Raw genomic sequence first — 27,914 nt, 5'->3', positions numbered from 1 at the left:
GTGTCTAATAAAACAGTTTTAAAAAATGTTCTAGTTACAGCTAGTGCAATTATTAATTATCGTATTACAATAAGAAATTTTATAAAAACAATCTCCAAAAACATTCATCTCCATCTAAACAAAACCAACCACACACACAAACACACACATACACACACAAATATAGATTTTGTTGACATTTTTATTCAAACACAAATAATTTCTTTTGACATGATTGCCTTTATAAATAACACATGTACACTCTCTTTACATCTTTCTAATATGAGTAGAGGAAATATATACTAACTATAATGTGAGAAAACTAGGAATTTTATAAACACAAGAAATAAACTATACTACAAATTTAAATCAAGAAAATTACAGATAATGGACTTGGAGTCCAGTGTGTTTTCTAATGATAACCAAATTGTGTTTTAGGAGTCAAAATGATAAAAACTGGCATTTCTTGTTAGTCACCACATAGTAAGAGATAGGGGAACACCAAATTTTGGTGCATCAATAGAAATTGTGGGCGCCAGTATGGCATGTCAAATTGGCTTAGAGGGCGCACTGCCTTGGACTAAATGATTCATTACTATGTACGATCTTTTATTCACTTGTTACGTTTGTTTAGTTAAGAATGACCTTACATGTACTCATAATACACTTACTTGTTTTACTTTTTTTTCTTTTCAACTGACCCATCATTTTATGGTGTTATGAAGAGAAACATAGGCTGTCGTAATGGTTAACAGGAGAGCTGACAACTAAAATCTTTCAGTTTATGGCCTTCTATTGCTTAGATTAGATGTACAAGAGATTCTAAATATTATTACAAATGTACCAGTGATTACTTGCATGGTGTGTGCGCATATGATACTATGGTATTTGCACTGCAGTGCAATACCAAAAACAGTATTGCTTACCTGGCACTAACACCCCGCCAGCAAGTGATGGTGACTGGAAGATTGAGGGTTTATGTTTGTACCAGCTCTATGTGGAGACAAGGCTAGCTCAGTAGTAGCACCAGGCTGACAATGTCAATTCAACAGCATGTGTTAGAAACTGGACAGGTAAATGTCTTCACCTAGAGCAGTGCAACATCAGTCTAACACTGGGCTAACAAATAAGAAGCGATTCTTACGCTGTGATGTATTTTGTAATTTTCATTAGTATGCAACCACACTCATTTCATCACTTTTGTGAAATGAAATTTTTTAGCGTTCGTAGAGAGGCATCTGGTTTTCTCACATTTTTCCTCTTGGTAGGTTTGGCGATTTTCCTTGTTGGACCAAAGGCATACTCTCTCTGTACATACCTTGTTAAGGATAGTAATGCGTAAACTTAATTCAACTTTTACATACATAAAAATCGTCCTGTTTACTACTTGTCTAGTTCCTATACAGTATCGTTACGATTTAGTGCCTTTGAACTCTTGTCATAGTGGAATTGGCGCTATATAAATTGCATCGATTGATTGATTGATTTATACCTTCACTCACAGTCCAGTCAAAGCTGTTGATCTAGAAGTCCTGAGATGCAATTTAAAATTCATCCACAGTCACCCACATCATGTCTTTGTTAATCAATCACAACATTCTAACCAATAACACAGTCCCTCATATAATGTCCAAATATGGTATATTTGTCAGCTCAGGATGCTATTTATATACTGATTACGTCAGTATAACAGCTGGGGTTCACTGATTAGATGAACAACTTTCTGTGTTGATCAAGGGCAGTTTGACCATACTGCGGTTAGACCACATTTGGCATCCAGACTAGTTTACTATCAAACCAGAAAGACTATAGCGTTTCAATTAGCGGCAAATTGCTTTCAACAACATCTCATACAAAGTTGTGTTATAATTCCATAAACCAAAATACAGGCACTGATAGTATACACCGATGTGAAACTTTACATTTTATCTCATAGTGAACCAAAGTAAATAGTTTTATTTTTGAATCAGCCTTGTTTCATCCGACAGTGATGTTGATTTGTGGTCCCAGTTAGATAAAAAGTATCAGATTTATATGCTTGTGCACGATCAGTGTCTGTAATTTTGTTTTATGTAATTTGTAATGAACAAAACTTGAGTGAGATGTGGAAAACATTTTGCTGCCCATTTGAAACTCTATGGTCACCCTGGTTGGGTAGTAAATCATTTGAATATGAATTTGAAGTTGTTAACAAACATACTGTTTTGGAACAACCCTATAAGTACTGAGTTTCTAGTGAGGGACTTTTCACAATAAAGACTGTCAAACAACAAATGTAACATAATTCCCTTACTAATACAAGGGATGACATGTAAATTGAGTCTCTACATGTATGTACTATTCCTGAGTTAATGCACAAATATTGAATTTTTAAAAGACATGTTGTCATTCATGTAAATATAATAAGGTCATGACAGTGTGACAACAATGTTATTTTTTCTATGTCATCTTTGTGCAAAGTTTGAAAAAAATAAAACCATTGGCATTGTAGCACAAGTCAACTACTGGTATACTTAAGGTGTTAACACACACACACACGCACACACACGTATTAATTATTATTCAGACACCAAGATATTAATTAACTGTACAATACACAAAGGATACAGTTTCAATAAATGTATGATGTCCACCAAGACCATTGTAACCCTTCCTAATAGAACTAGTATCCTGATCACCTGGCTGTCGTTTCTTGAATAGATCAGATGTAGCAATCATAGAGCTCAATGCTGTTCTCTCTTTGGACTCTTGCTCTTTTTTCTACCAAACAAAATGATACAAATATTATAAATAATTCTTTAAAAGGTGGTGATGGTGGTGGTGAAATATTCTTATTAGATTAACAGTACATACAATAGGTAAGCTTTATATGACTTTTAAATGACCTTTACATCATTTTGTAGGCCTTCAGTATTAAACCTACCAAAAACCGATGTTAGCCAATAGCAATTGCAGACATTTTAGTTTTCTCGCAACATAACAAAATGTCCACAGGTGCAATTGCTGGCATTTTGGTTTTCTTGCAATGTAACAAAATGCCCAAGGGTGTGCGAGTGACACCCATCAGATATGTCATCAAGACATCTTTCTGAGGTGGAATCTACTATAAAATATTATATAACTCGCATTGCAAAGTTCGCCCCCCCCCCCCCCCAAAAAAAAAGCCCCTCTGACAAGTGGACTATAATTTTATAAACAGAATTTGAACTAACCTGTTGATTTGCCTTGGCTATTGAGGTCGTTTTGATGAACGGTACACCAAACTCTTGACAGACTTTTTTCGCCTTGACACTTGGACTTGGTTTGATAACTTCAGGTGTTTCAGGAAACCCAGGTGTCATTTCAAGGTCAAAATCATTTTCATCAATTGGACCTGACAGTCTGGGTCTCTTAAATGTTTGGGGTGCTGGACTGAAAGCAAACAGTTCATAACATTGTTCATACCGCATGTAAGCCAAGTTCAACACGCCAGAACAAAAACTATAGGATTTATACCCTGGTCACTCGACATCATGAAACATACAGCTACAAAATTTGTTCTGCGATACAGCAAATGTGAATCAAAATTATCACCGTATCATTATTCTTTCCAATATTATTCATCATTATGCTTGCACATGTATTAAATTATTCATCAATACCTTTCTTCACCCATGAAGAATATACTGGCTTAAGCATTTTGTTACTTCTCACCTTTGACTCAAAGTGACAAGGCCCCTTAGGTCACTCATATTTTCCATGACTGAATGAAGGAAAATATCACAGAGAACATCTGAACACTCAAAATAGCATATTGTAAAATTTCCTTCCAGGTTTATTGCTTGGGGACTTCAGTAATTTTTACAGCAAATAGTTTTGAGTTTTGTTATAATAGTTCAACCTTTAATGACTGTTTGTTGATTGTGTATCTGTATGTATAGGAAACTATATTTCAACAAATTTCCTATCTTAAGTACTTGGGTTTCAAAACTAAATATTCAAACTGACTCTACAGGAAAACAAATATCACCAAATTATCAATATTTGCTGCTTAATAAACACTGAATGCACAAATTGTAGTCTGAAAACTGTCAATCTTATAAAATTTCATATCTCAGTTAATTAATACTAAAGATTTTAATACCCTTGAAAACATACTGATACAGGTACAGGAAATATCTGTTGATGGACTTTAAAAAACCCTGAATGTATCAGTCAGGAATATCCCTCGATCAGGATAAACTTTAATTTCTTGTTTGGGATATTTTTTAAAACCCGATTAGGATAAAATAGCCTTTGAACTCTTTGGCACATGTAACTACAACATGGTGCATGTGAAAACAGGTATTTACCACTCTACTCTTTAAAAACCTACAAAAAAGCCAGGGTTTGGACAGGTTGTCCAGGACAATTTGTCAGTACATGCATTTGAAGAGTGTTTTATCTGAAGTGATTGTATCGGTTTATCCCAAATTGGGTTAATTATACTGATTAAAAACACTACTTTATCATACCTTTCCATTGCAAGTCTACTAATAACACCCTTTGCACCACTTGGTGACTCTACTGCCCTCTGGAGTGCAGAAACCTTCTTTTTCAGACTTTTCTTTTCATCCTCGGAATGTTGTAAATCTTCTTCAGTCAATTTGAGTTGTCTCTGAAGTTCACAAGTCTCATCAATCTTCTCTATTAACTGTGAGAATAACAGACAGTGGCCAATGAAAACACACACTAAATGTATACATGTGTTTGACATCACGCTATGGAGTTGTCCCTCTTTATTAGGTATTGTCTTACATCAATCTAATTTAAATCTGATGTGGTGAAAGCTGCTAGATACCTTTATTTACCATCATTTTGTGTCGCTTGTTTTGTTCCAGGTGGGAAGGCAGCAATCACCCAGAACAAAACAAACTACACAAAATGATGGAAATGGAGGTACATAAAGGCATCTAGCCACTTTCACCACATCAGATTTTAATCAGATTGGTAGTTCTGGGACTCTTTTACAAAGACACACAATTGGTATAGTGAAGCGAAAACTGCATACACAGATGAGCTTGTGTAAATATTATCGTGACATTTTCATTGCTAAACACATTACTACATCTTTCTTACCTTCTTATTCTTCACATGTAAATGTCTTTTAACTTCTTCTAATTCATCTCTTAGCTTGCGTCTACTTTGTTTACTAGTCTCGAATTCCCTAGAGAACCAGAATGATACACATGTGATTAAGATATATCACTACACAATAATCTATGATAAAAAAAAAGGGTTTAGTGCTGTCTTGTTATTTCTCAAAGGTCTCTTGAAAAAATGAAAATCACAGGCCAAACTGGCCCAAACCAACAACTGAAAGTGTTGCTGTCTCTAAGCCTTGTGAAAAATCCTAGCAAATGCTACTAAAAGAAACAAGATGCCTATATAAGGTGTCTTATGACATACAAATTTACATTTTTATGCTAGGTATCTTTTGACTTACCAAGTTACGTTCTGTCCTTGTTCAACAGATTGACAAGTCTGGCAGACGATGTGATAGACTAAATTGAGAGACAGCTGACAAAATAGACATTTATTTTGATATAACAGATAGATAGAAATGATTCTACTTTTATGATAAAGCCCGCAAACATATACCCTTTGTCAAAATGATAAAAACTGGGTGTTCTCGTGAGTCACCACATAGAGATACAAGAAATTACTATAGATCAGTGGTGTGTCAAGTTGGCTTAAACGGCATACTGAGTATATGGTAAGGGATGAGATCAATATATGTAGGCTTATGTACGCCTCAGAACCCCTCCCACCCCCCTTCTAACTAAATTGGACAAAATTGAAAACTTTTTCTGACAACACAATCAATTTCAAATCAGTATAGTGCTACGGATTTGTCAAATTGGCTTAAACAGCTCACTGGATACAACAATAGTTCTGTTAGACTTACTTTTTCAATGATGCACAGTAAGTAGCTAAGTCTTTCACAGCATGAGGTCCTGTACCATAATTCTGTAACATTTCTTCTACTTCCCGGGAACTTTCCAGCATCACAGCCTCAAACCTATGACATGAGTAAAAATATTTAGATATTTAATATTCCGATATATCTCTCTTTGTTCAGTCAAGTAAAACTACGAGTGGCCTAATTGCTTTGTTATCATGAGTTGCTAGACAAGCAGTGATAAAACCTTAGAACAGACGTACATGTGTTTTCTGTGTGAACAATGAAAAATGTAATATAAAGCATATTTTATCATTATTTTATCATTATGTAGAATTAGGAAAAATAATGGCGATTTGGAACATTTTGACACATACATGTACCGTGGGGTACTTCAAGTACATTGTACTGCAGAAGCAATGACATAGACACACGTTGCCATGATGTAGAATGACCAGGGTATAAAAACCCATATTTTTTGTTAGAAAGTCTTCAACTTGGCTTGCGTGTGGTATTATACCTACAGTACAGTATTAATGCAATGGGTGATATCACTGATAATCTAGTTCAATGTGAACAACATTACGAGATGTCAAAAATACAACACAATTATTTCCTAGACATTTTGCTCTGCTTTCACTATGAAAGAGTATTCTTGTTACCAATTCAGACTCTCTGACACCCCACCAACCCTCACTTTGTACAACTAGTGGTTTCCATCATGTAAATTGTCAAATCTTACCTTTCTAATCGTTTCAGTTTGTTTCTTAGATCTCTTGCTTCTTTCTTAGCTTTTTCTGCTTCGTCTTGTCTGTAACTTAGGATTTTCAACTGCTTCTGTTATTATGGTGAGAAATGGAAACATTTACATCGTACGAAAAATATGTTGGCAATTGACGAACGCCTTGAACCTTTGAGGTGTGACCACCTCCTTTACTGGCTCCAGCTTAAGCAAGGCCGGTGTGAGTGAGGCTGTGATGCCAAACTCAGGGCAATCACAAAATAAAGTCAACGTTCAAGTTTTCATATTTCATCTCAAGTGCCGATTATATTCTACAACAACATTTAGTATGCCAAGTCCTTGCACTTTAAAATATCATAAGTTCAAGACCAAGCCGGGAAAAAATAAAGGCATTTCATAAACTTTGGGTTCAGGATAGTCATTTAATTTTTATATGTAAATGCCAGCAAATACGAGTTGAAACTTTGTCGCACTCATTTCTTCAGTGTAGGTCATTGCCAAGGTTAGACCATTTAGTATATAGGGATGACAGCACCAACTTATTCTCAATGCAGTTTGTACCCTCACCTTCATTGGTTCTATCCAACATGTAGCCAGGGTTAGACCATTTAGTATAATATAGGGATGACAGCATCAACTTACTTGTACTTTCAGCTTCATTGGCTCTATCGTAGCCAGGGTTAGACCATTTAGTACATAGGGATGACAGCACCAACTTACCTTCAATGCACTGTTTGTACTTTCAGCTTCATTGGCTCTATCCTAGCCAGGGTTAGACCATTTAGTATAATATAGGGATGACAGCATCAACTTACTTGTACTTTCAGCTTCATTGGCTCTATCGTAGCCAGGTTTAGACCATTTAGTATATAGGGATGGCAGCATCAACTTACTTGTACTTTCAGCTTCATTGGCTCTATCCTAGCCAGGGATAGACCATTTAGTATATAGGGATGGCAACATCAACTTACATTCAATGCACTGTTTGTACTTTCAGCTTCATTGGCTCTATCCTAGCCAGGGTTAGAACATTTAGTATATAGGGATAACAGCATCCTTTACCCTCAATGCACTGTTTGTACTTTCAGCTCATTGTGCTATCCTAGCCAGGGTTAGACCATTTAGTATATAGGGATGGCAGCACCAACTTACCTTCAATGCACTGTTTGTACTCTCAGCTTCATTAGCTCTATCCATCAAGTCACCAATCTTGCCTTCCAAGACACTAATCTGGTCATACAGTCTTTCTTTGTCCTTTTTCAAGTCGGCCTTTTCCTTTTTATTCTGACTGAGTAGTGCTTTAGTTTTGTCAAGTTCATTCTATTAAGGTGTAAAAGTAATGAGACATAAAATTACTACATGGATCAAACCACCACAATCAGAATCCAACACAAATTACAATTTCTCAACTAACTATACCATGCACAAGCCAAGTTCAACAAAAAGTATGAAATATATACTCTGGTCGTTCTACGTCACGACAAGGCGTGTCTAATAACTGGATCTGCTGTGTTCTAAAAATCAGTGAAAAAGTTCAAAATTGCCATTAATCAGTTTCCCTGATTTTTCTTTTGATATTACTACCAGGGTTATTTGTTTGTAAACAAAATACAAGTTGGGAAATACAGCATTAATTAATCCTTATCCGACCGTATAACACTTTTAACCAATAAGCAGGCTTGGACCTTTTTAAGTATGTTTGATACATTTTTCAAGAGCAAAAAATATGAATGAAAATCAACAGAATGTTTCAGATCATACGACTTTGATCTACTTATGTGTGAAAACTTGATGACTTGCATGATTCACCCCTGAGGGTTACTCATCTAGGAAAATGGGAGGTTTGGAGATGGAATGGAGGGGATGACTACTGAAAGCAAATCACTACTACCCCTTTCAGACATGAATAGCAAATTACCAACCAATTTCTAGACAGGATTTAAGCCAATATTACATTTACAATTCAAAATGCAAAAACAAAATGAACCATTGATTGGTATGAACCACTTTGCAGACAAAACAATGCAAAAATCAAACCCCGTTTCAGATTTGAACACCCAAAGATAACATCCCATTGCACCAACACGGGTATACATGTATATAGCTTTCCAAAACCAAAACCCCCACTTTGAATATCACTAAAAATGTTTCTACAAATACCTTTAATGACGATGGATCGACTTCTTTGTCAACATCTTCACTAGTTTCTAAGTACAAACGACGTACAATGTTTCTTTGGAAACAATCAGCCCGGCACTGTGGACATGTTTTGGACTGATTAGTCCATCTTTGGAGGCTGGAAATACAGAAACATAAACATTAACATAATCATAACTAAAATATAAATAATTGATAAAAATGCAATGTGCTTTTAAAATGTAGCAATATGAATTGATATTCATAACATCGGCCTATTAATCACGATAATTACCACTTGCAATAATTATTATTGTAAATTATTCTCTTTTTTTCGGGAACAATAAATTCCCCTACTATACGGTTATATAATATGAAAAGCTAGAGATTGAAAACTTACATAATTCTAATATTCTATATACATTTATACATGTAATGTTCTTGTTAATGTTTTTAATATTACAATGTAAACAGGAATGTTAAACATTACAAAAGCTGGAGATACCTATACTTACACAGAAGTGAGAACTGTTAAACTTACTAGTGTTTTTGTGAGCAGGTAAAAATCTACCCGAGTTCCCCTATCATCTTACCGGGGTTCCCCACCAAAATTATGATACAGTACATGTATATTGGAAACTATGCAAATTTTATCACATTCCCTCCTTTCTGTTACCAGGGTTTCCCAAATGTAACAAAAACACTCCTTACTATTCTATATGTTGGTTTTATTATTAATGAATGTTTTTGAAACTGCACTGAAAATAGGTAAAAGCTGGGGATACAGCAAACTTCCACAATTTAAGTAAGAATTACCTAAATCTACCAGTACCAATCTGTATAGTGTTCTTGATTGGTATTGCAGTACTGCCAGGTACATGTTAGCCCAAAAAATCCAGTAATTGTTCTGCGTATGTAATTTGCTCTGATATGGGTACAGAGTGGTAACATAGAACAGACCAATGACTGGCTCTTTCAAACTAAGGTACATGTACATGTACTACTACAGTAGTGTGCCCTCTAAGCCAATTTGATGTGCCACTGACACACACAATTTCTAGAGATGCACCAAAATTTGGTGTTCCCCTATCTCTATGTGGTGACTCACGTTTTTACCATACTGACCCATAACAATAATATTTGGCTATCATTAGAGGGCGCACTGATGTACATGTAATGAAGTATGTAAAAATAACACAAACGTTGGAGATACAAAAAAACTTGCACAAAAAGTTAGAATTACACAAACTTACCAGTTTTCATGGAATACATGTCCACATGTGGTTGCTGAGATATTACTGTCTGTTTCATATAGATCAGAACAAATAGAACAATATGCATGTAGTACCATCACTCTATACCAATCAGTAGTACTCAGTCATCAAATGCATAGATTAACAATACTTTCAGTGTTTTTACCATCAAGGCAAACAAGTATGTCGAGATACATGTACACAAATATACTTGTAACTATGGAGATTGTAAGAAATTAAACGATTGTTTTTTTTCACCATGTACACTTTCACTGTTCACTTCTATCCATTGTACTAAATGTATACATCATTCAATACTTTTTTACAGACTATATGGTTTGTATATTCTTCAAGCACCTCTAAACTGTTACTCAAATTCCTTGCTCTATGTGTATAAGTGGACGTTTTTATGAGCTGAATCTTTCTATCTTCTGTAGGTGAACTGACCATAGGACCAGTGATTCCATTCTGACTGCTATATTGACTGAAACGAAAAACAAAACAAAACAAAAGCTCTTAATTTAAAAATGTTATTTTTGCCATAGATATCCATGCTTTCACATTGATATTTCATGATGTTAATGCACGAGTCAATGTAATGCCCGAGAAACCCCACCTCGGGTGATACAGGACAAATGTGGGGGATTAGACCGTGTTTGCCATGAAACAATGCCTGAGGGGTGGGGCAATTGCCTCATATAGACCTCCCTAGTCATTTTCACGGACGTAAAAGAGTGGGAGTTTTACTTGTTTTAGGTGGGGATTTTCCAGAATGTCTTGCCCCAGGGGGTGGGGCATTTGACACATTTTATAAGACTAATTTCCAAATCCCCTACTATGCCCTGAGGTGGGGGGTTGACATTGACTGGTGCATAAATTTTAGCTGAAAATCAGAACTAAAAACATGTAATTTACAACTCAATATTCTGTGTACAGACTACCAGTATCTTTTCAACAGCAGAAGTCAAGTTCTAATTAGAGGAGGTAGGTAAAAAAAAAAAAGGAGCAGGAAAACATAAGTGTGTCATCGTCGAAATGCATTGTTCTTCAAGTTCATAATCACTATTCAAAACACAGATACCCCTGAATAATTTCAAAAAATACCAATTTAAAAAAAAGGGGGGAGGGGAGTGTTTATCCCCTTCCACACACACACACACACACACACACACACACCAGCCCAAAAAACGAACTATCACAAATGTATCAAGGAACTCGATTTTGATACTCCGTTTCGTCTGCAGACAAAATGTTGAGGGCATGGGGTACTACCACATCATACATGTACCGTTGTACGTCCATTGTCATGATTGTTGGTTGATTGTCAATTTCAATGTAAACAAATGTTGACAAACTCATCAACTGAGACCCCCCATGAATATAATACAACAGCTTGCTACTTTTACGATATCTAAATTATCTAGATTAAATATGGAATGAATACTCTCGTCTGACTCTACGTCAACACACACGATGATTTCCGGTGAAGTTACATCATCACTCGAGGTTTCCTTCATCCGACATGCATCACTGTTTCAGCACTATGTATTACTATTAGTGCTTCACAGCGCCGACGTCTGACAATAAGTAACAGTACCGTTAACTGACATATTGTAGATAAAGACAAACTACTGTACCTTCTTTCCTAGGCCTGTCGTTGTCGCTATAAATAGTGGTGAGATACCTTGTACACCTATTTTACGCGTTCAACAAAAACAGCTGAGGTCAGTGGAAATATTGAATATGGCGCTACTTGTTCCAAAGTCTCGCAAACTCTCGGACCCACGGAGAACCAGAAGCATATAACGTCGAGCGAGGGCGTAACAATGAGTCTACTTTGAAAACTTGTACTGCACTGCACTTTCAAATACATAAATTTTCCAATTTTAGGTGCAAGTTAATCTTTGCATTTCGGCATTTCAATAAACATTATGAAACTCTCCTTCTGTCTCTACGTCTCTGTGCTTTCCTCTCTCTTTGTTTATAAAGTTCTCACTATTAATATCACAGTCCACAAGGAAGTTGACTAGCCGATCTCATCCCATATTTTTATTCTGTGATGTGTGTGTGTATCTGTTTTGTTTATTAAATATTTTGAAGAAATTCTCGTTACTAAAATGCCGAAAATTCACTTATAGTCCTAACGAAAGAACTTGATAATGAAATTCAACGAAATGCATGAAATGCCACGAGCATAAACAGAACTAGAAGAACCGCAGACAGTGATCACGTGATATTACGCGCGTAATTGTCAACGATTCTGTCGTAACTATGTAAACAATGACGTAATCGAACACCGTACATGTCATTTCAAAGTAACGATTTATGTTCATAACATGCTCCAATATTTGGCGAGAAGTATGGCGTTTTTCTCGATGTTATGCAGTCGTGCATAACATAACTTGGAATACCAATAATTACAGTAACTTTATTGAACCACGCCACGAAGTCTGACGAACAAGACAAAACACACAAGGTAGGTGAGATTTACTTTAAAAGAAACACAATTTACCGAGGCCACAGGGCACAGCAATCATTTAGTGATGATTTGATTTGATTTGATTTGATTTGATTTGATTTTTGTGGTTTAATCACTATAAAAAAAAAAACACAAGGGTTCACTCTAGGTCTTTCTCTTTGTGTTTTTTTTATAGTGACGGGTACAAAAAACATATCTAGTATACCCCCACGAGTATCTGTTTATTCGCTGGTTTAGCTATAATTATTTTATTTGTCCCTATACTTGTCGTTCGTTTGCTTGTTCATTTGTCATTTATTTGATAGTTTATTTATTTATTTATTTATTTATTTATTTATTTATTTATTTATTTATTTATTTATTTATTTATTTATTTGTTTTGTTTTGTTTTGTTTGTCACACGGTTCCTGGGCCCCCTGTGGTTTAATAACCGAAAACACTATTTTTCAGTAGTTATTTTTTATCCCCCAACTATTCTTTTCTTCCAATTGAATAATCTCTCTTTTTATTGGCTGAATAAAGACATTGTGTCATTCACTCTATTCTAAATGAAAATACTCCACACCTTTTTTAAAACCATAAAAATCAAGGTATGAATTTCACCCATGGTTTACCTATATTACCATCTTTTCCTTGTGCGAAATTCGTGACTTTTCACTTTTTTATTGACTTTGCATGCGCCATGTTCACGCACATTTTCATATCGCAACATTTGTATGTAGATAAAATTTGTAGTTCGGGCGACTTGTGTGTGTGTGTGTATATATATATATATATATATATATATATATATATATATATATATATATATATATATATATATATATATATATATATATATATATATATATACAGGTTTTGAAAATTTGAACCAAATTATATGCTATAGACCCTACAGAACTGTTTCGTGAGGTGCGTAGTCCTCACTCATCAGGGGTAGTTACAACCAAGAAAGAGTTCCAGTACTACCAAAACTTTTACGCTCTGCCACTGCGGTATAGAGCACTGTTTTAGCAGATTGATACTCACCGAGTTATATATATATATATATATAACTCGGTGAGTATATATATATATATATATATAACTCGGTGAGTATCAATCTGCTAAAACAGTGCTCTATACCGCAGTGGCAGAGCGTAAAAGTTTTGGTAGTACTGGAACTCTTTCTTGGTTGTAACTCGGAGTTTCACGCATTGCGCGATCATCAGACAACTCTTGTTGTCAGTACTACCAAAACTATATATATATATATATATATATATATATATATATATATATATATATATATATATATATATATATATATATATATATATCGTAAAACAATGGTATCCCAACCACGGGAACGCCATAGTTGATAGCTTCATATACACCCTTCAGACCACCATGGTACACTAAGGCTTTGGTCTTAGGATGTCCTTTGTGAGAGAAGAGAATTTCGTAAGTTTGTATCAAGGATATGAGAAAAATAAGATGCCTTTTGTACAAGCATGTTCTCTGAGTGAGTACCCACACTTTCCTGGTAAGTGAACTTACACTTTGTAATGAAACTATCAGCAGTGGTATTGTCCATTTAAAGAGGTATACTAAAATCTTAACACAAACGTTGCTGGCTATAGGTAGAAAGTATCTTGTTGTGCCGTTTCTTAAGCGATTTCATGTAGATATTTATTTATTTGTGATAAACCATGTTAAGCGGGGTTCCAATACTGTACCACAACCAATGTTATTGTAAACAAAACTTGACGATACTAGATGTCATCGGGTTTTTGGTATTATATCCTTTTTTTCCATAACCTTGGGTATGAAAACACATGGGGGGGGGGGGAGGAATTGTCCGCAGCTTCCCCTAGCCTACTTTTGTCTTGATCGTGTTGCAGTCTGCATTTGCATCATACAATGGAATTAGTGGATAATTTTTGAAAATTAATCTATTTCATTTAAAAGTAAATGACCAATACTGACAATCATTGAGTCAAGCCTGTAGAGCTCTTGTTATTGTAAATGTTGTTATTGTTGTTGTTGTTGTTGTTGTTGTTGTTGTTGTTGTTGTTGTTGTTGCTGTTGTTGTTTTGATTGTATTACCTAGTAGATCATTTTGTGGTAGCCATTTCATCAGTTTGAATTTGTCTGTGTCCACATATTCGGGCGTTTTGTCACCATCATATTTAGCAATTATCTTTTGAGGCAGTTTGTTCAGCCCCATAACGAACTTCCGAAAGTGTTCTCCATCATCCACTACAGCATAGGTGCCAAGGGAAAATATAACAATACCATCATCTCCAGACGATTGAACAAAGTCTTCAAGTTCCTGGAAATAAGTAGACGAGGTAAACGTGTCGGTTGTTGAAAATTGACTAAACAACGATTCTGTGTTGGTAGGAATGCTGATGATGTCAATGAGGAGAGGGGGTTGTGATTCTTGCGTAGGACTGGCAGCGTGGTCAGTATGTTTTAGTAAAACGTAAGCAAAAACTTTCCACTTCACAAATTGCAATAACATCTAAACACTCCCTGATTGGCCTTTCAGGATAAGATCGTTGAATACATTGGGACATTAAGATTCTTGTACAAATAGTCATGCATTATGGCATAGACGTGGTAGCCTCGTCGCCAATTACCACCTCCTCAAACAAATGGAATCAAATATAATAAATCCCATTCCTCCCCCCCCCCCTCCCATCCTATGTGGACACAAATTGCATCACAATATCTCACTCTTGGTGAGTCCTTTCGAATTGGAAGGATACTGTATCCTCTATGGGACGAACAAAATTTGTGGAGGGAGGTGCTGGGGAGGAATTATTTCGTCAATTTATTATTTGCCTCCTACCCCCACTGCCAATCCCTTCATACTTGTGAAAAATGTACTTCATACTTCACGGACGATTTTTCATTGTTACTGCAATGGGTGTCTATGTTTTGTCCTAATACGTCCCATTTTGTCGGCTATAGTCCAGCTTACTTTATTTTACGCCTTTTTTTGTTTACAATGTTTTGGCTAAGCAGCTCTAAGCCAATAGTCCAGTCAAAATATGGAATGACCCATCACTAATTGCAACAGAATTTATTTTTTTAGTATTTAATTTGCATAAATCCAAAATGGCCGCCAAAACAACTCTATTTATTATATATTTAATTACATTTCAGTTCTAATCAACCTTTATAAAGTATTTAAATATATTAATCTATATGTAGTTTGACCTGTGGAGTATACAGTAGTCATAACAGACCTAATTAGTATGCTGCAATTTAAATATAACTTACGGTTTCTATTTATAGAATTCTTCGGTCATGTGTACGAAATAAAAAAATATATTACATGTAACTACTAATATACCAGTAAAATTGTATCCCACCATCACTGTTTTTAATGTTTCTTCACCTCTTGTTTTAACGTTTGCACCATTTTAGTAACCAATAATAATTAAGAAGACTTCAACGAAATCCTTCAAATAGATAAAAAAAAGTATGTTCAATCGATAAAACAATACCTAATAGCTACATTTCATACTGACAATGTCACATTGTGTCCTCTTTCTGATAGGTCAACTGCCATGTTTTTCCAAGATGACAAAAAGCCAGACAAGGCCAGACCAGGCCAGGCGGGATAACCCTATCAAAGTTTCACAATGACAATGACATCACCTAGCATTCGGCACTCAAAGGGATCTGTACACAGATATATTGCACCACCATATTCACATAGCCGAGATCTAAATATAACCATGACTATATTTCACAGTGTTGAGCTTCAAATAAAATGGCACCCACCTTATCCAAGGCTCTAACTGGTCTAACAAGATAACCACCTCCCAAGTATATAACGTTCGGCAATAAAGGTCTTGGGAAGTCCAGAGCTAAATCCACACAAAATAGAAATAGCTCTGCATCGGTAAACATATCACGAATACTCAAATGTGGTGTGATGTTGTACTTTTGCTGTATATCTGCATAGCCATTGAGTATTTTGTTGATGGACACATATTTCATAACGTAGTAAGCCGAATTGTAAACTCTATCGAGGAAAGACATTTTGTCTGTAAGACCTGTTCCTACACATGGGGTGTAGGCCAAATTATTTGGAATGGTATACATATATGCATCCCATTCAGGAATCACTCGATTTGTAGAATATAGGACGTATGGCCGATCAAGGTAATGGGCGAGGAGAGCACCACATGGTGTGACCTCACTTGCCACAATGATGTCAAAGTCAGAACTCTTTAGGTGTGTCATTGCAGTTTCATCAGAGAACATCAAGTCACAATCAGGAATGATAGCGTAAAAACCTTGAGACATGGAATACCATCCTACTTTTCCAGTTACAGCTTCAATTGCAAACTCAGCATCATCACAATTAGTATAGTCGTAACTACCTTGAAAAGGCACAATGTGTAGACCTGAGATATCATGGCTACGGTGAATAGATTCGACTATACCTGAGTAATACACACTTGATACAAGCAATGTCACGTCATGTACCCTTTCTGCAAGATCAATCGCCATATATTTTGAGACACGAAATATACTGCCGAAGCTGGAATTTGGTGTAACCAATATTTTGCTGCATGATGTGAAGTTTATGCTTAGTACTACTATGGTCAGGGTGTGAAATACAGCACGTATCAAGTGAACCATGATGGCATTCCACTTAAAGGTGTATCACTACTGTATATCGCTAAAACAACAGTGTGCGCTTGCGTATTTGAAAGCGAAATTATAACATGATAATTTAGCTGTTTTGTTTTTTTAGCATTTTCGTTCGCGGGTTGAAATGCAAAACCATAAACACTGGAATTCTAGCTGTACAATCTCAATTTTAAAAAAACCTAATGCAACTGTCATGAATTCGTAATTACTGGGTGTTTGGCGACATATAAACAGTGTCATGTCAGAACCATGGATTTAATAGTGAGACTCACTAATACATCCATGTCAGAACCCAAACAAAGTAATTACGAATTTGTGACGTACCCAGATTCTCCACCGTATCATATTCTTAAGAATAACTGGTTTTGTAGTGAAAGGACAAACTGCATACGAGACACCTATTAAGAGACACTCTAAGGGATCTATACACAACTATATCGCACCACCACATGACCGAGTTTTAAATATTTCCATATTTATTTCAGATAAAGTGTCGAGTCTGTTTATATTTGTATTGTGAACAGGATGAACACATGCACTATCTCACACCTGAGTATAGGCGAGCACGAGTGTATTCACAGATCGCCTACAAAGCAGCTAGTACAAAATGCAGATACAGGCCAGGCCCACGCCAGGCCAAATATCGACTGATTTTTTTATTCACATTCAGATTGCGTCATTATATTTAGCGTAGATTTTCGATTAGTTTTCAGATTTTTTTTTTTTCTCAGCAATTCGCCATCAGTTATCTTTGTTTTCAAAAATAACCACACAATTCGTGTCTTCTGTTCTAGGAATTACATTTTCCAGATAGATTACATACTCGTTCTCGTACAAACTGGGTGCATTCAAGAGCAAAAACGTTTTGGAAACTGAAGGCACTTTTATAATTTTGCACATGAAAAAACAAAAAGATGGTAGACACTCGTATGGGAAAGTAGTCGCATTCGATGGACGACGTAACAACTTCAAGTATAGCAGTAGTCTTCATAAATTAACAAATGAAACATTGGTTGTAGTGATAAATGGACGACGTAACAACTTCAAGTATAGCAGTAGTCTTCATAAATTAACAAGTGAAACATTGGTTGTAGTGATAAGAATATTTTAAAGTGAGCCATATATTAAATCTGTTTTATATGAATGCTCAAAATTACGCTGTAATTAATAAAATACTGATATATATATATGTGTGTGTGTGTCTGTGTCTGTGTCTGTGTGTGTGTGTGTGTGTGTGTGTGTGTGTGTGTGTGTGTGTGTGTGTGTGTGTGGTCTCCATCCCCTGCAGAGGGGAGTCATCAATGGCAAGAGTCTGAGTAACCGAGACTAACATATACGTTTCATCAAAGGTTAATGAAAGTTGGCACAAAAAATCAGGTCAGGTGATGGGTACATTCTATGCTTTGTAATTGTATATTTCCATCATTGGGTGCACATCTACCATTTATACTCACTTCTTTTGGATGCAATGTAACATATAGGATTGGTAATTAATGGTTGTCAAGAGAGGTACCTTTTGTACATTTCGGAGTATTTATCATAGACGTTTTCAACAGGATGTGAACATATATTCATCGATGAGCACTTACATTTATTAAAGAGAAGGTGAAATTTGCCATGAAAACCAGTATTTATTGCAAATAAAAACAGATGACAGATATTTGGATCTGAATGCTAATGTAAATCAAAAAAGAAAGAAGAAGAAAATTCAGTCGTTACCTGACCTGTCCAAGGCCTGCACCTGTGTTTTGTACTGACTGACTACATAGACATGTTAATCCACATTAACATATGAGATAAGAGGATAGAATTTTGTATCAAACAATTTGAGATTTCATCAGCCCACTGAAGGTGTGTCAGATGGAATCCTAATATCATGAATGCAACCGAGTTAGGAGATAACATATGCACTTCTCCAGAAATGATAAAAGCACCCTCTATTATCAGCCATTTAAAGCACAATCTACACATGCTCAGTAGCTCCCATCCTTCGACAAACTGATGCACAAATCAGAAAAAGTTAAAGTTAAGTTGAAAAGTTGAAAGTAGATACTTTACCCTTACCAAGGAGAGAAGGGTGGGAACTGTAATTCATGAAATTACGATTCCATTTCAAACACCTTCCGTGTGCTTATGAATTCCATTTCACAAAACCTAATTAATATATAACATATGCATGTTTAAAGCTACACTTATTTATATTGTAACAGACAACGCAGCTTTTGTAAAAACTGTTTGTTTGTTTGTTTGTTTGTTTGTTTGTTTGTTTGTACTTCCTGACTGTGATTCCCCTAAGTAATACCTCTTAAATGTATATGAGTTCGACCAATTTACTCTATAAAGGATGTCATTCATTGAAACCCCTAGACTTCTGTTTTTTATGTAGAAGCAGATCTAGTTGAATGAGCCTTTAAGATACTTGTATCAATTCCTGCTCTATTCATCACTGGTTGTAGCCATCTTTCACAGGACTTAAAAACAACTGTTCTTCTCTGTTGATTCCCTCAGCCATTTGACACCATGTTTTGGTTCTGTCTAGTAGGTCTTTAGAATGCAGCTACGCAAAGTGACTTACTACGAGGAAGGCTAGTAAACGAAATTTGACCCAAAGGGTTACTATGATTTGATTTTCAAATATGTATTTCGATGACTTTGCGAGCTTTGTCAGATTAAATGTTATGCTGCCTCTTGAATCACCCATTTTAGACACTTGAAAGTTTTGGCCTTCTGACAATCTTCCTGCACTAGTCAAAGCCATGAGCATGCAAAGTTTCAATTATAAATCCTTAATGCTTAGTTTCGACTTCCCACCCACTTTCAAATGTTTGAGAACTTGATCCACATCCCAAGTACCAGAATATCTAGGTTGTGGTGGCCTTTGATTAAATACATCAGATTGTCTACTATTTGAAATATGTTTGGGTTCAGTTGCCAATTGCTCGAGTCTGCCACATGACATGACTCCGCTACTACATTCTCTACTCCCGGGAGATATTCTGCCGAGTGTTGAATTTTGTATATTAGACAGTATTGCCAAATCGGTTTGGATAAGCTCACCAGAACTAGTGATTTGGTCCCTCCCTGGACTTCTTCACATTTACTCCAAACCCTAGGTGTTGGGGGTGGAACAGTAGGGTGTCACTGTCTATTCACAGGTTTTCCTTTGCAATCAGCTTTAAGAATTGAGTTCCATAGCTTTGGTCTGCAAATGGCAAGCACTCTGTCATTTAGAGTATTATATGGTCGAGGTATAACAAGATTTTGGCTACAGTCGTCATGCAAATTGTAACTGGAATTGTTGGTACGTGTGAAAAAAATGCTGGATATACAAAGGTGCGTTACCATTAAAAACTATTAACATTACTTTAAAATCAACTCTTGCCTTGACAGGCAGCCTGTGAAGCTCAGTGAGAGATTATGTTATTCCATCATACTTTCTCAATCCCTTTACAAGTTGTGCGGCATTATTTTGTACCTACTACAATCTGTCAAACAAATGCTGTGGCAATCCAAACAATATGGAGTTTGCATGATCAAGATGAGAACTGACCAGAGAATGGACCAAAGTTTCACAAGATTTCTGGTTCATATATTTACGAATACGACAGAGATTGTATAAGTTAGATTATACACTGAATACAACATTGCAAAGACTGATGATAACAACGTTCATCACAAGCGCAATCCCGGTACTTTCACTGACATCTACCATCACATTTAAAGGTCATTACTCCATACAATTACGAATAAAAGTTAATAAAAGCGGGAGCATATCGAGAGGCTGTACACACAGCACACATACAAGTAACATATGCAAAACACTTTGATTCATTTATTCATGCTTGCCCTATACTACATAGCATCCTCAAAGAAGTGGAGTAAATTAACAATGTTAAGAATAACTGAAGAGTTTCAAGCCATTCAGCCACTCTACTTTAATCGCTGACACTAAGGAATGTTTCTGGACTCACATTCTCAATGATTTTGCTTTCTGTCATTTAGTATAATTAATCATGTCTTTGCTGTTTTAGGTTTGTGCTATTTTGCTGCAGACACTTAGTACTGTAACTGTAATTCTAATTTGTGTCGTATGTCATGTTTATATTCACTGTCACAGTGTTTCAATGGTCCACGTCTATACGTGTTAGTTGTACACGGTGAACCTGAATAAATCGTACATACGCACCCCTGCACCCCACCCATCCCACACACGTTAGTTTACTTTTTCTTTACGTTTTTTCCAAAACATCCTTCCAAAAAAAGAATACGTCTTCATAATAAAAAATACAGAAATTCCAATAACACAGATAGTGAAAGCAAAGACATCAATCAGATAGTACTGGAAGAAGTTGAGATGAACTGCCTGAGATTGGAGATGTTTTCCTCCATGTTTGATAGCGTATTCAATCCAATAGATCATGGCATTTTTAGGAGACATCGGTTTATCCTTGTAAATAGTAGATAAACGAACAGCATTTTCCTTGTACCTTCAAGATAAAAGTTGAAAACTTATTTACTACGTATAGTATTCGCCGTTTTGATCAGATACAGTGTTTTGAGAAAGAGACAAGACTATGCATATACATTCATATTCTCCAATAGGCATACAAGTAGACACTATTTGCCTTATCCAGCCAATGATGTCGTCCTTTTGAGGGTAAAAAATTATCCCTAGCAGACGACTTTCTATTGCATTACTCTCTCTCTCTCTCTCTCTCTCTCTCTCTCTCTCTCTCTCTCTCTCTCTCTCTCTCTCTCTCTCTCTCTCTCTCTCTCTCTCTCTCCCTCCCTCCCTCCCTCCCTCCCTCCTCTCTCTCTCTCTCTCTCTCTCTCTCTCTCTCTCTCTCTCTCTCTCTCTCTCTCTCTCTCTCTCTCTCTCTCTCTCTCTCTCTCTCTCTCTCTCTCTCTCTCTCTCTCTCTCTCTCTCTCTCTCTCTCTCTCTCTCTCTCTCTCTCTCTCTCTCTCTCTCGTAAATTTAGCATAATTGAATGAGCCCGAGTTGTAAGTCAGTCAATTATTGTGTTGCTGAAATCATAGACATTGGAGAGAGTGCTGAAACTAATGTCCACACTATGCATTGGATGACATTCAAAACTAATAATAACTCAACGCTAATAAGGTTGGATTGAGCTGATGTTTTCACCAGTCAGTCAGTCAGTCTGTCTGTCTGTCTGTCTGTCTGTCTGTCTGTCTGTCCGTCTAAAAGTTTCTTTCTGATTGTCTTTCGGTATTTCGTAGCAGGAAAGTGAAAGCATAACGGGTTGATTTTAATGAATCGTTATTCAAAGAAAGACTGTGAGACATGCACCACTTTATTAGATTTTTTGTGATAAGGTACCTGGTCTGCTTTTTTGTGATTGATTTTCTACCATCAGCCATCAAACGCCAAGCCTTGAGGGCGACATTCTTTGTTTTTCTATTACTAGTATATAGTAATTCGTAGAACTTTGCAACATTAAGAGGGGAAATACGCTTTATATCGAGTGTACTCAGGATGGGATTGGATGAAAAGAAACTGCATACATGTTTTACACAAGTGATTGTCATCAGCTTTTATGTCCAACGTTGTAAAATCAGTAACAGTTAATTTGAGAACTATAGACTTACCGTGGATCATTGATCACCATGGTTACTGCTTCATACAGATCATCTGATGTTAGAGTTCGCACATCAAGAGCTACACCCATTCCTTTATTAGTAATTGCTTTAATATTGTCATGCTGGTCGTAAAACAATGGTATCCCAACCAAGGGAACGCCATGGTTGATAGCTTCATAGACACCATTCATACCACCATGGTACACTAAAGCTTTGGTCTTAGGATGTCCTTTGTGAAAGAAGAGAATTTCGTAAAGTTTGTGTCAAGGATAAAGTAACGATAAGAGCCTACAAAAAGGTTTTTGTACAAGCATATTCGCTGAGTGACTATTCAAACTTTACCTTACACTTGTCATGAAACTATCAGCATTGGAATTCTTCATTTAAGAGGCCTTTTCTACAGGCATACTCTCTGAGTGAGTATCCCCACCTTCCTGGTAAGTGAATTTACACTTTGTAATGAAACTGTCAGCATTGGAATTGTCCATTTAAAGAGGTATACTAAAATCTTAAAATAAACGTTGCTGGATATAGCTTGTTGTGCCGTTTCTTTGACGATTTCAAATATATTTATTTGAATGAAAATTATAATAATTTTATTGCGACTAAAAAAGTTGACTATACAAGATGTCAGATGTTGGTATTATATCCCCTTTTGTCGTATACATGTAACTTGGGTATGAGAACACATGGGGGGGGGAGGTTGTGCAGAGCCTCCCCAAGCCTTGTTTAGTCTGGATCATGTCGCAGTCTCTATTTGAGCATGCATCGTCTGGATAATTTCTAATTTAGACGATTTAAGTAAATGAACAATACTGACAATCTTTGAGTCAAGCCTGTAGAGTTCTTTTTTTTGTTGCTAGTAGAGTTATTGTTGTTGCTGTTGTTGTTGTTGTTTCTGTCGTTGTTGTTGTTGTTGTTTTTGTTGTTGTTGTTGTTGTTGGTGGTGGTGGTGGTGGTGGTGGTGGTACCGTTGTTGTTGCTGTTGTTGTTGTTGTTGTTGTTGTTTTGATTGTATTACCTAGTACATCATTTTGTGGTAGCCATTTCATCAGTTTGAATTTGTCTGTGTCCACATACGCAGGCGGATTGTCACCATCATATTTAGCAATTATTTTTTGAGGCAGTTTGTTCAGCCCCATAACGAACTTCCGAAAGTGTTCCCCATCATCCATTACAGCATAGGTGCCAAGGGAAAATATAACAATACCATCATCTCCCGACGATTGAACAAAGTCTTCAAGTTCCTGGAAATGAGTAAACGAAGTAAACGTGTTGGTTGTTGAAAATTGACTAAACAACGATTCTGTGTTGGTAGGAATGCTGATCTCAATGGTACCAAGGTGGTTTGTGATAAAGTCACAAAATAAAGTCAGACGTTGCAACTGATTAAGGGTTTCGGTTTACAATAATTACAATGTTATTATCAATCACTGGTTCGTTTACCCATATTTGTCTTAATGTATAGGATTTCTAAACAAAGAAAATAAGAAACTATCAATAATCCCTGCGAGCACTGTTAAGATCGATGTTGTTTCTTGTTCCTGTTTAATAGTGTTTCCACTCAAGGACATCTGAAGATATTCTAAGATGACATCTCATCAAATATTTTAAAATCATTGGAGGTTTCAAGACCTGATGAACTCACACAACATGATGTGAATTTAGGAATTCGACCCTTCTAAGTGATAAGATAATGTCTTCAACTTCACTCCGCTGTTTAATAGGCAAACTACCCACGTATACTATGTACTGTATCCCTCGCGCTTATTCTTAAAAAATCTGAAATGTGCATCCATCCAAACACACTGTCATCCGACTTTGCTTAAGCGATTTTTTTGTTTAGCAACCATTCGAGCCACAGTCCGAAGTCGTGGTCAAGACTATTAGTTTCGCAAGCATTCACATCTTCTAAATACTCAACAGTCACAAGTGTAAATGCCCTCAAACAGCTAATAATATATTGCAGAGCCAGAGAGGGTGAAAGAGTTGTTGACCTTCTCCAATTTGTCACATGTCACCTAGCTTGTCACAATTCACATATCACCTAGTTTAGGAACCTCTTGAGAGTCATTGCAGGGGATAACAATTATCAGTACACATAATTCTTTCTAAAAGGATTGAACAGCTATCTGTACTTTCCTTTACAGAAAACTTTAACTTTCTCATTTAATGCCTTAAAATCTAAAAATCAAATGGCACCGACCTTTTCCAGGGTTCTAACTGGTTTAGAGAGATAACCACCACCCAAATATATAACATTCGGCATTAAAGGTCTTACAAAACCAAGAGTTAAATCTGTGTAACACAGAAATAGCTCTGCATCGGCAAGCATATCTCGGATGCTCAAATGGGGTTTGATGTTGTGCTTTTGTTTTATATCTCCATAGCCATTGAGTAATATGTTGATGGAAACAGATTTCACAATGAAGTAAGCCAAATTATACACCCTGTTGAGAAAAGACATCTTGTCTGACAGACCTGTCCCTACACATGGGGTGTAAGCCAAATTATTCGGAATGTTATATATGTATGCATCCCATTCTGGAAGGACACGAGTTGCAGAATATAGAATGAATGGCCGGTCGAGGTAATGGGCGAGGAGAGCCCCACACGGTGTGACCTTGCATGCTACAATAAGGTCAAATTCTAAACTCTTCAGGTGTGTCATTACAGTTTCATCAGAGAGCATCACGTTGCATTCAGGAATGATCGCGTACAAAGATTTAAATGAGGAATACCATGTCAATTTTCCAGTTACTGCAAGCTGACTAAACTCGCCATCATCAGTTTGACCATAGTCGTAACTCCCTTGATAAGGCAGAACATGTAGATCTGACATTTCGTAGCTATTATCAATAGCCTCCACAATACCTGAATAATGCACACTTGATACGAGCAATGTCACATTATGTCCCCGTTCGGCAAGGTCAATCGCCATCTTTTTCGAGATAAGAAATAAGCTGCCAGAGCTTACACTTGGTGCAACCAATATTTTGCTGCATGATGTGTACTTTGTGGTAAGCACAGCTATAGTCAAGGTGTGAAGCACAGCACTTATCCAGCGAATCATGGCTGCAGAGAACTTCAAAGTTGTTGGCGTTATATTGTTAGTTACAATGTCTGATTGCAAATTCTTGTTTACATTTCAAAGCGAGGTAAACACTTGTATATATTCATTAATCAAATCTAATCTTTCTCATCAAAACATGATTTATAATGCGCCAGGCACCTTACCCTAAGTGTCATTAGACACCAAATGTTTTTTGAACATACATCATGTATATGTCTTGTAGTTTGTTCTTGAAAGATTGCTGTATGACCTATACAGTATATGCTAATAAATTCCATAGTCTAGGCGCAGAGTTTGAAAATGCATGGGTAACATTTCCCTTGGTCTTAAATTGTGTTGAAAGTAGTAGATTCTTACATGTATTAGCTGAATGAAGGGAACGATGTGTTAGTATTATTTTGTAGAATGCCACGGATGTCACCGATTTGTATGTCCGAGGAACGATTTTGTACTATATTGAGGTGAACAGGCTACCGATGTAGAGTTTGAAGGATAGGAGAATCTTGCTTAAGAGCGAGTGGTTATCTCGGAATGGTGTTTTGAACACACAGAAAAACATTGATTATTATTGTCTTGAAGGCCATACAATATGCTTTGCCGTAGTTTAGTTTACTTTAGAAAATGACATGAATTAATATGTGTCAGGTTTTATTTGTTAGTCATTTCTTGGTTTGATAGATCTGATGCTATGGTAGCAAATTGAATAACTCGGATTTGTAGTCACAATGGATATTATCAGGGTTGCTATGGAATCGATTTCGAAAATTTGAATTTACCCATACACGGACTTGTTTTGGGCAGAAGCTCGTGAGCCAGTTATTGTTTCTAATGTTTCTTTGCCCCTTGTCTTGATATGTAGTTACACAGTTTGAATTTTATAGCAATCTAAGCTTATCAACAACTTTCACATAGGTGGGGATCCCTGGAAAATCACTATTTATCTTAGTATTTTTCATGTTTACGTTGTTGTTTTTTAATGTGGAAGTAGGTCCCTGCATAGAGGATGGTGGCGACAGTGTATAGTTGTTTTATTGGCTTTTCAGTCATAACATCGCGGGGATTTCAAGATAATTGTGCAGTAAATAAGATTGCTTTGTAGGGAATAACAATTCTTGTGTATATTTCGGTAAATGATCAGGAACATTGAAATATCTGTTTCTCTACTCTGACTGTGCTGGACATGCTAACAAACAGACAATTAGACATGTGCAAATAAAAACATTCAAAGTCGATCTCGCCAAAAACATTCCGTGCTCTCTTTTTAGAGAATGGTAACAAAAACATCTTACCAGAAAAGTTATTACTTAATGCATAAATGTTTTGTGAGAAATTTCTCACTGACACCCAGTGGCACCCACCTTATCCAAGGCTTTGACTGGTCTAGAGATATAGCCACCTCCAAGGTATATAACATTCGGCATTAACGGTCTTGGGAAGTCCAGAGCTGAATCCGTGCAAAAAAGATATAGCTCTGCATCGGCAAACATATTACGAATACTCAAATGTGGTGTGATGTTGTACTTTTGTTGTATATCTCCGTACTCATTGAGTAATATGTTGATGGACACATATTTCATAATGTGGTAAGCCGAATTGTACACTCTATCGATGAAAGACATCTTGTCTGTAAGACCTATTCCTACACATGGGGTGTAGGCCAAATTATTTGGAATGTTATACATATATGCATCCCATTCAGGAAATACTCGATTTGTAGAAAGTATAACAAACGGCAGGTCGAGGTAATGGGAGAGGAGAGCTCCACATGGTGATGCCTTGCATGCTACGATGAGGTCAAATTTGGAACTCTTCAGGTGTGCTGTTACAATTCTATCAGCTAGCATCAAGTCACATACAGGAATTAATGCGTAAAATGATTTGAACATGGAATACCATCCTACTTTTCCAGTTATACCTTGCCTTGTGAATTCGGTATCAGCAAAACCTGAACTACCATGAAAAGGCAGAATATGAAGGTATGAACCAAGATTACTATTCTTAATAGATTCTACAATACTCAAATAGTACACATTTGGACACCAACAATGTCACGTTATGTCCTCGTTCTGCGAGGTCGA

The 27,914-nt window shown here is 36.4% G+C and overlaps 3 protein-coding genes across 3 annotated transcripts; all 3 read right to left on the bottom strand.

Moving 5' to 3' along the window:
• Positions 1-399: 399 nt before the first annotated feature.
• On the bottom strand, positions 400-10,128 carry LOC144451636 (E3 ubiquitin-protein ligase TRAIP-like). The gene is made up of 10 exons (XM_078142530.1): positions 10,031-10,128; positions 8,802-8,937; positions 7,794-7,961; positions 6,642-6,736; positions 5,906-6,019; positions 5,077-5,164; positions 4,473-4,651; positions 3,188-3,390; positions 2,587-2,732; positions 400-1,287 (listed from the first exon to the last, which is right to left on the bottom strand). Exons 1-10 carry the CDS (start codon positions 10,126-10,128, stop codon positions 1,174-1,176), a joined length of 1,341 nt encoding a protein of 446 aa, XP_077998656.1. The 3' UTR covers positions 400-1,173.
• A 196-nt stretch (positions 10,129-10,324) lies between these two features.
• Positions 10,325-17,021, bottom strand: LOC144451269 (2-hydroxyacylsphingosine 1-beta-galactosyltransferase-like). The gene is made up of 4 exons (XM_078142072.1): positions 16,287-17,021; positions 14,598-14,823; positions 13,825-13,930; positions 10,325-10,514 (listed from the first exon to the last, which is right to left on the bottom strand). Exons 1-4 carry the CDS (start codon positions 17,019-17,021, stop codon positions 10,325-10,327), a joined length of 1,257 nt encoding a protein of 418 aa, XP_077998198.1.
• Positions 17,022-21,378: 4,357 nt separating this feature from the next.
• LOC144451268 (UDP-glucuronosyltransferase 2B15-like) lies at positions 21,379-27,680 on the bottom strand. Its single transcript, XM_078142071.1, has 4 exons — positions 27,195-27,680; positions 23,785-24,010; positions 22,773-22,992; positions 21,379-21,652 (listed from the first exon to the last, which is right to left on the bottom strand). Exons 1-4 carry the CDS (start codon positions 27,678-27,680, stop codon positions 21,379-21,381), a joined length of 1,206 nt encoding a protein of 401 aa, XP_077998197.1.
• Positions 27,681-27,914: the final 234 nt, after the last annotated feature.

This window comes from Glandiceps talaboti, chromosome 21 (assembly GCF_964340395.1).
Source record: "Glandiceps talaboti chromosome 21, keGlaTala1.1, whole genome shotgun sequence".
Taxonomy (NCBI): Eukaryota; Metazoa; Hemichordata; class Enteropneusta; family Spengelidae; genus Glandiceps; species Glandiceps talaboti.
This window is presented reverse-complemented; position numbering and strand designations above follow the sequence as displayed.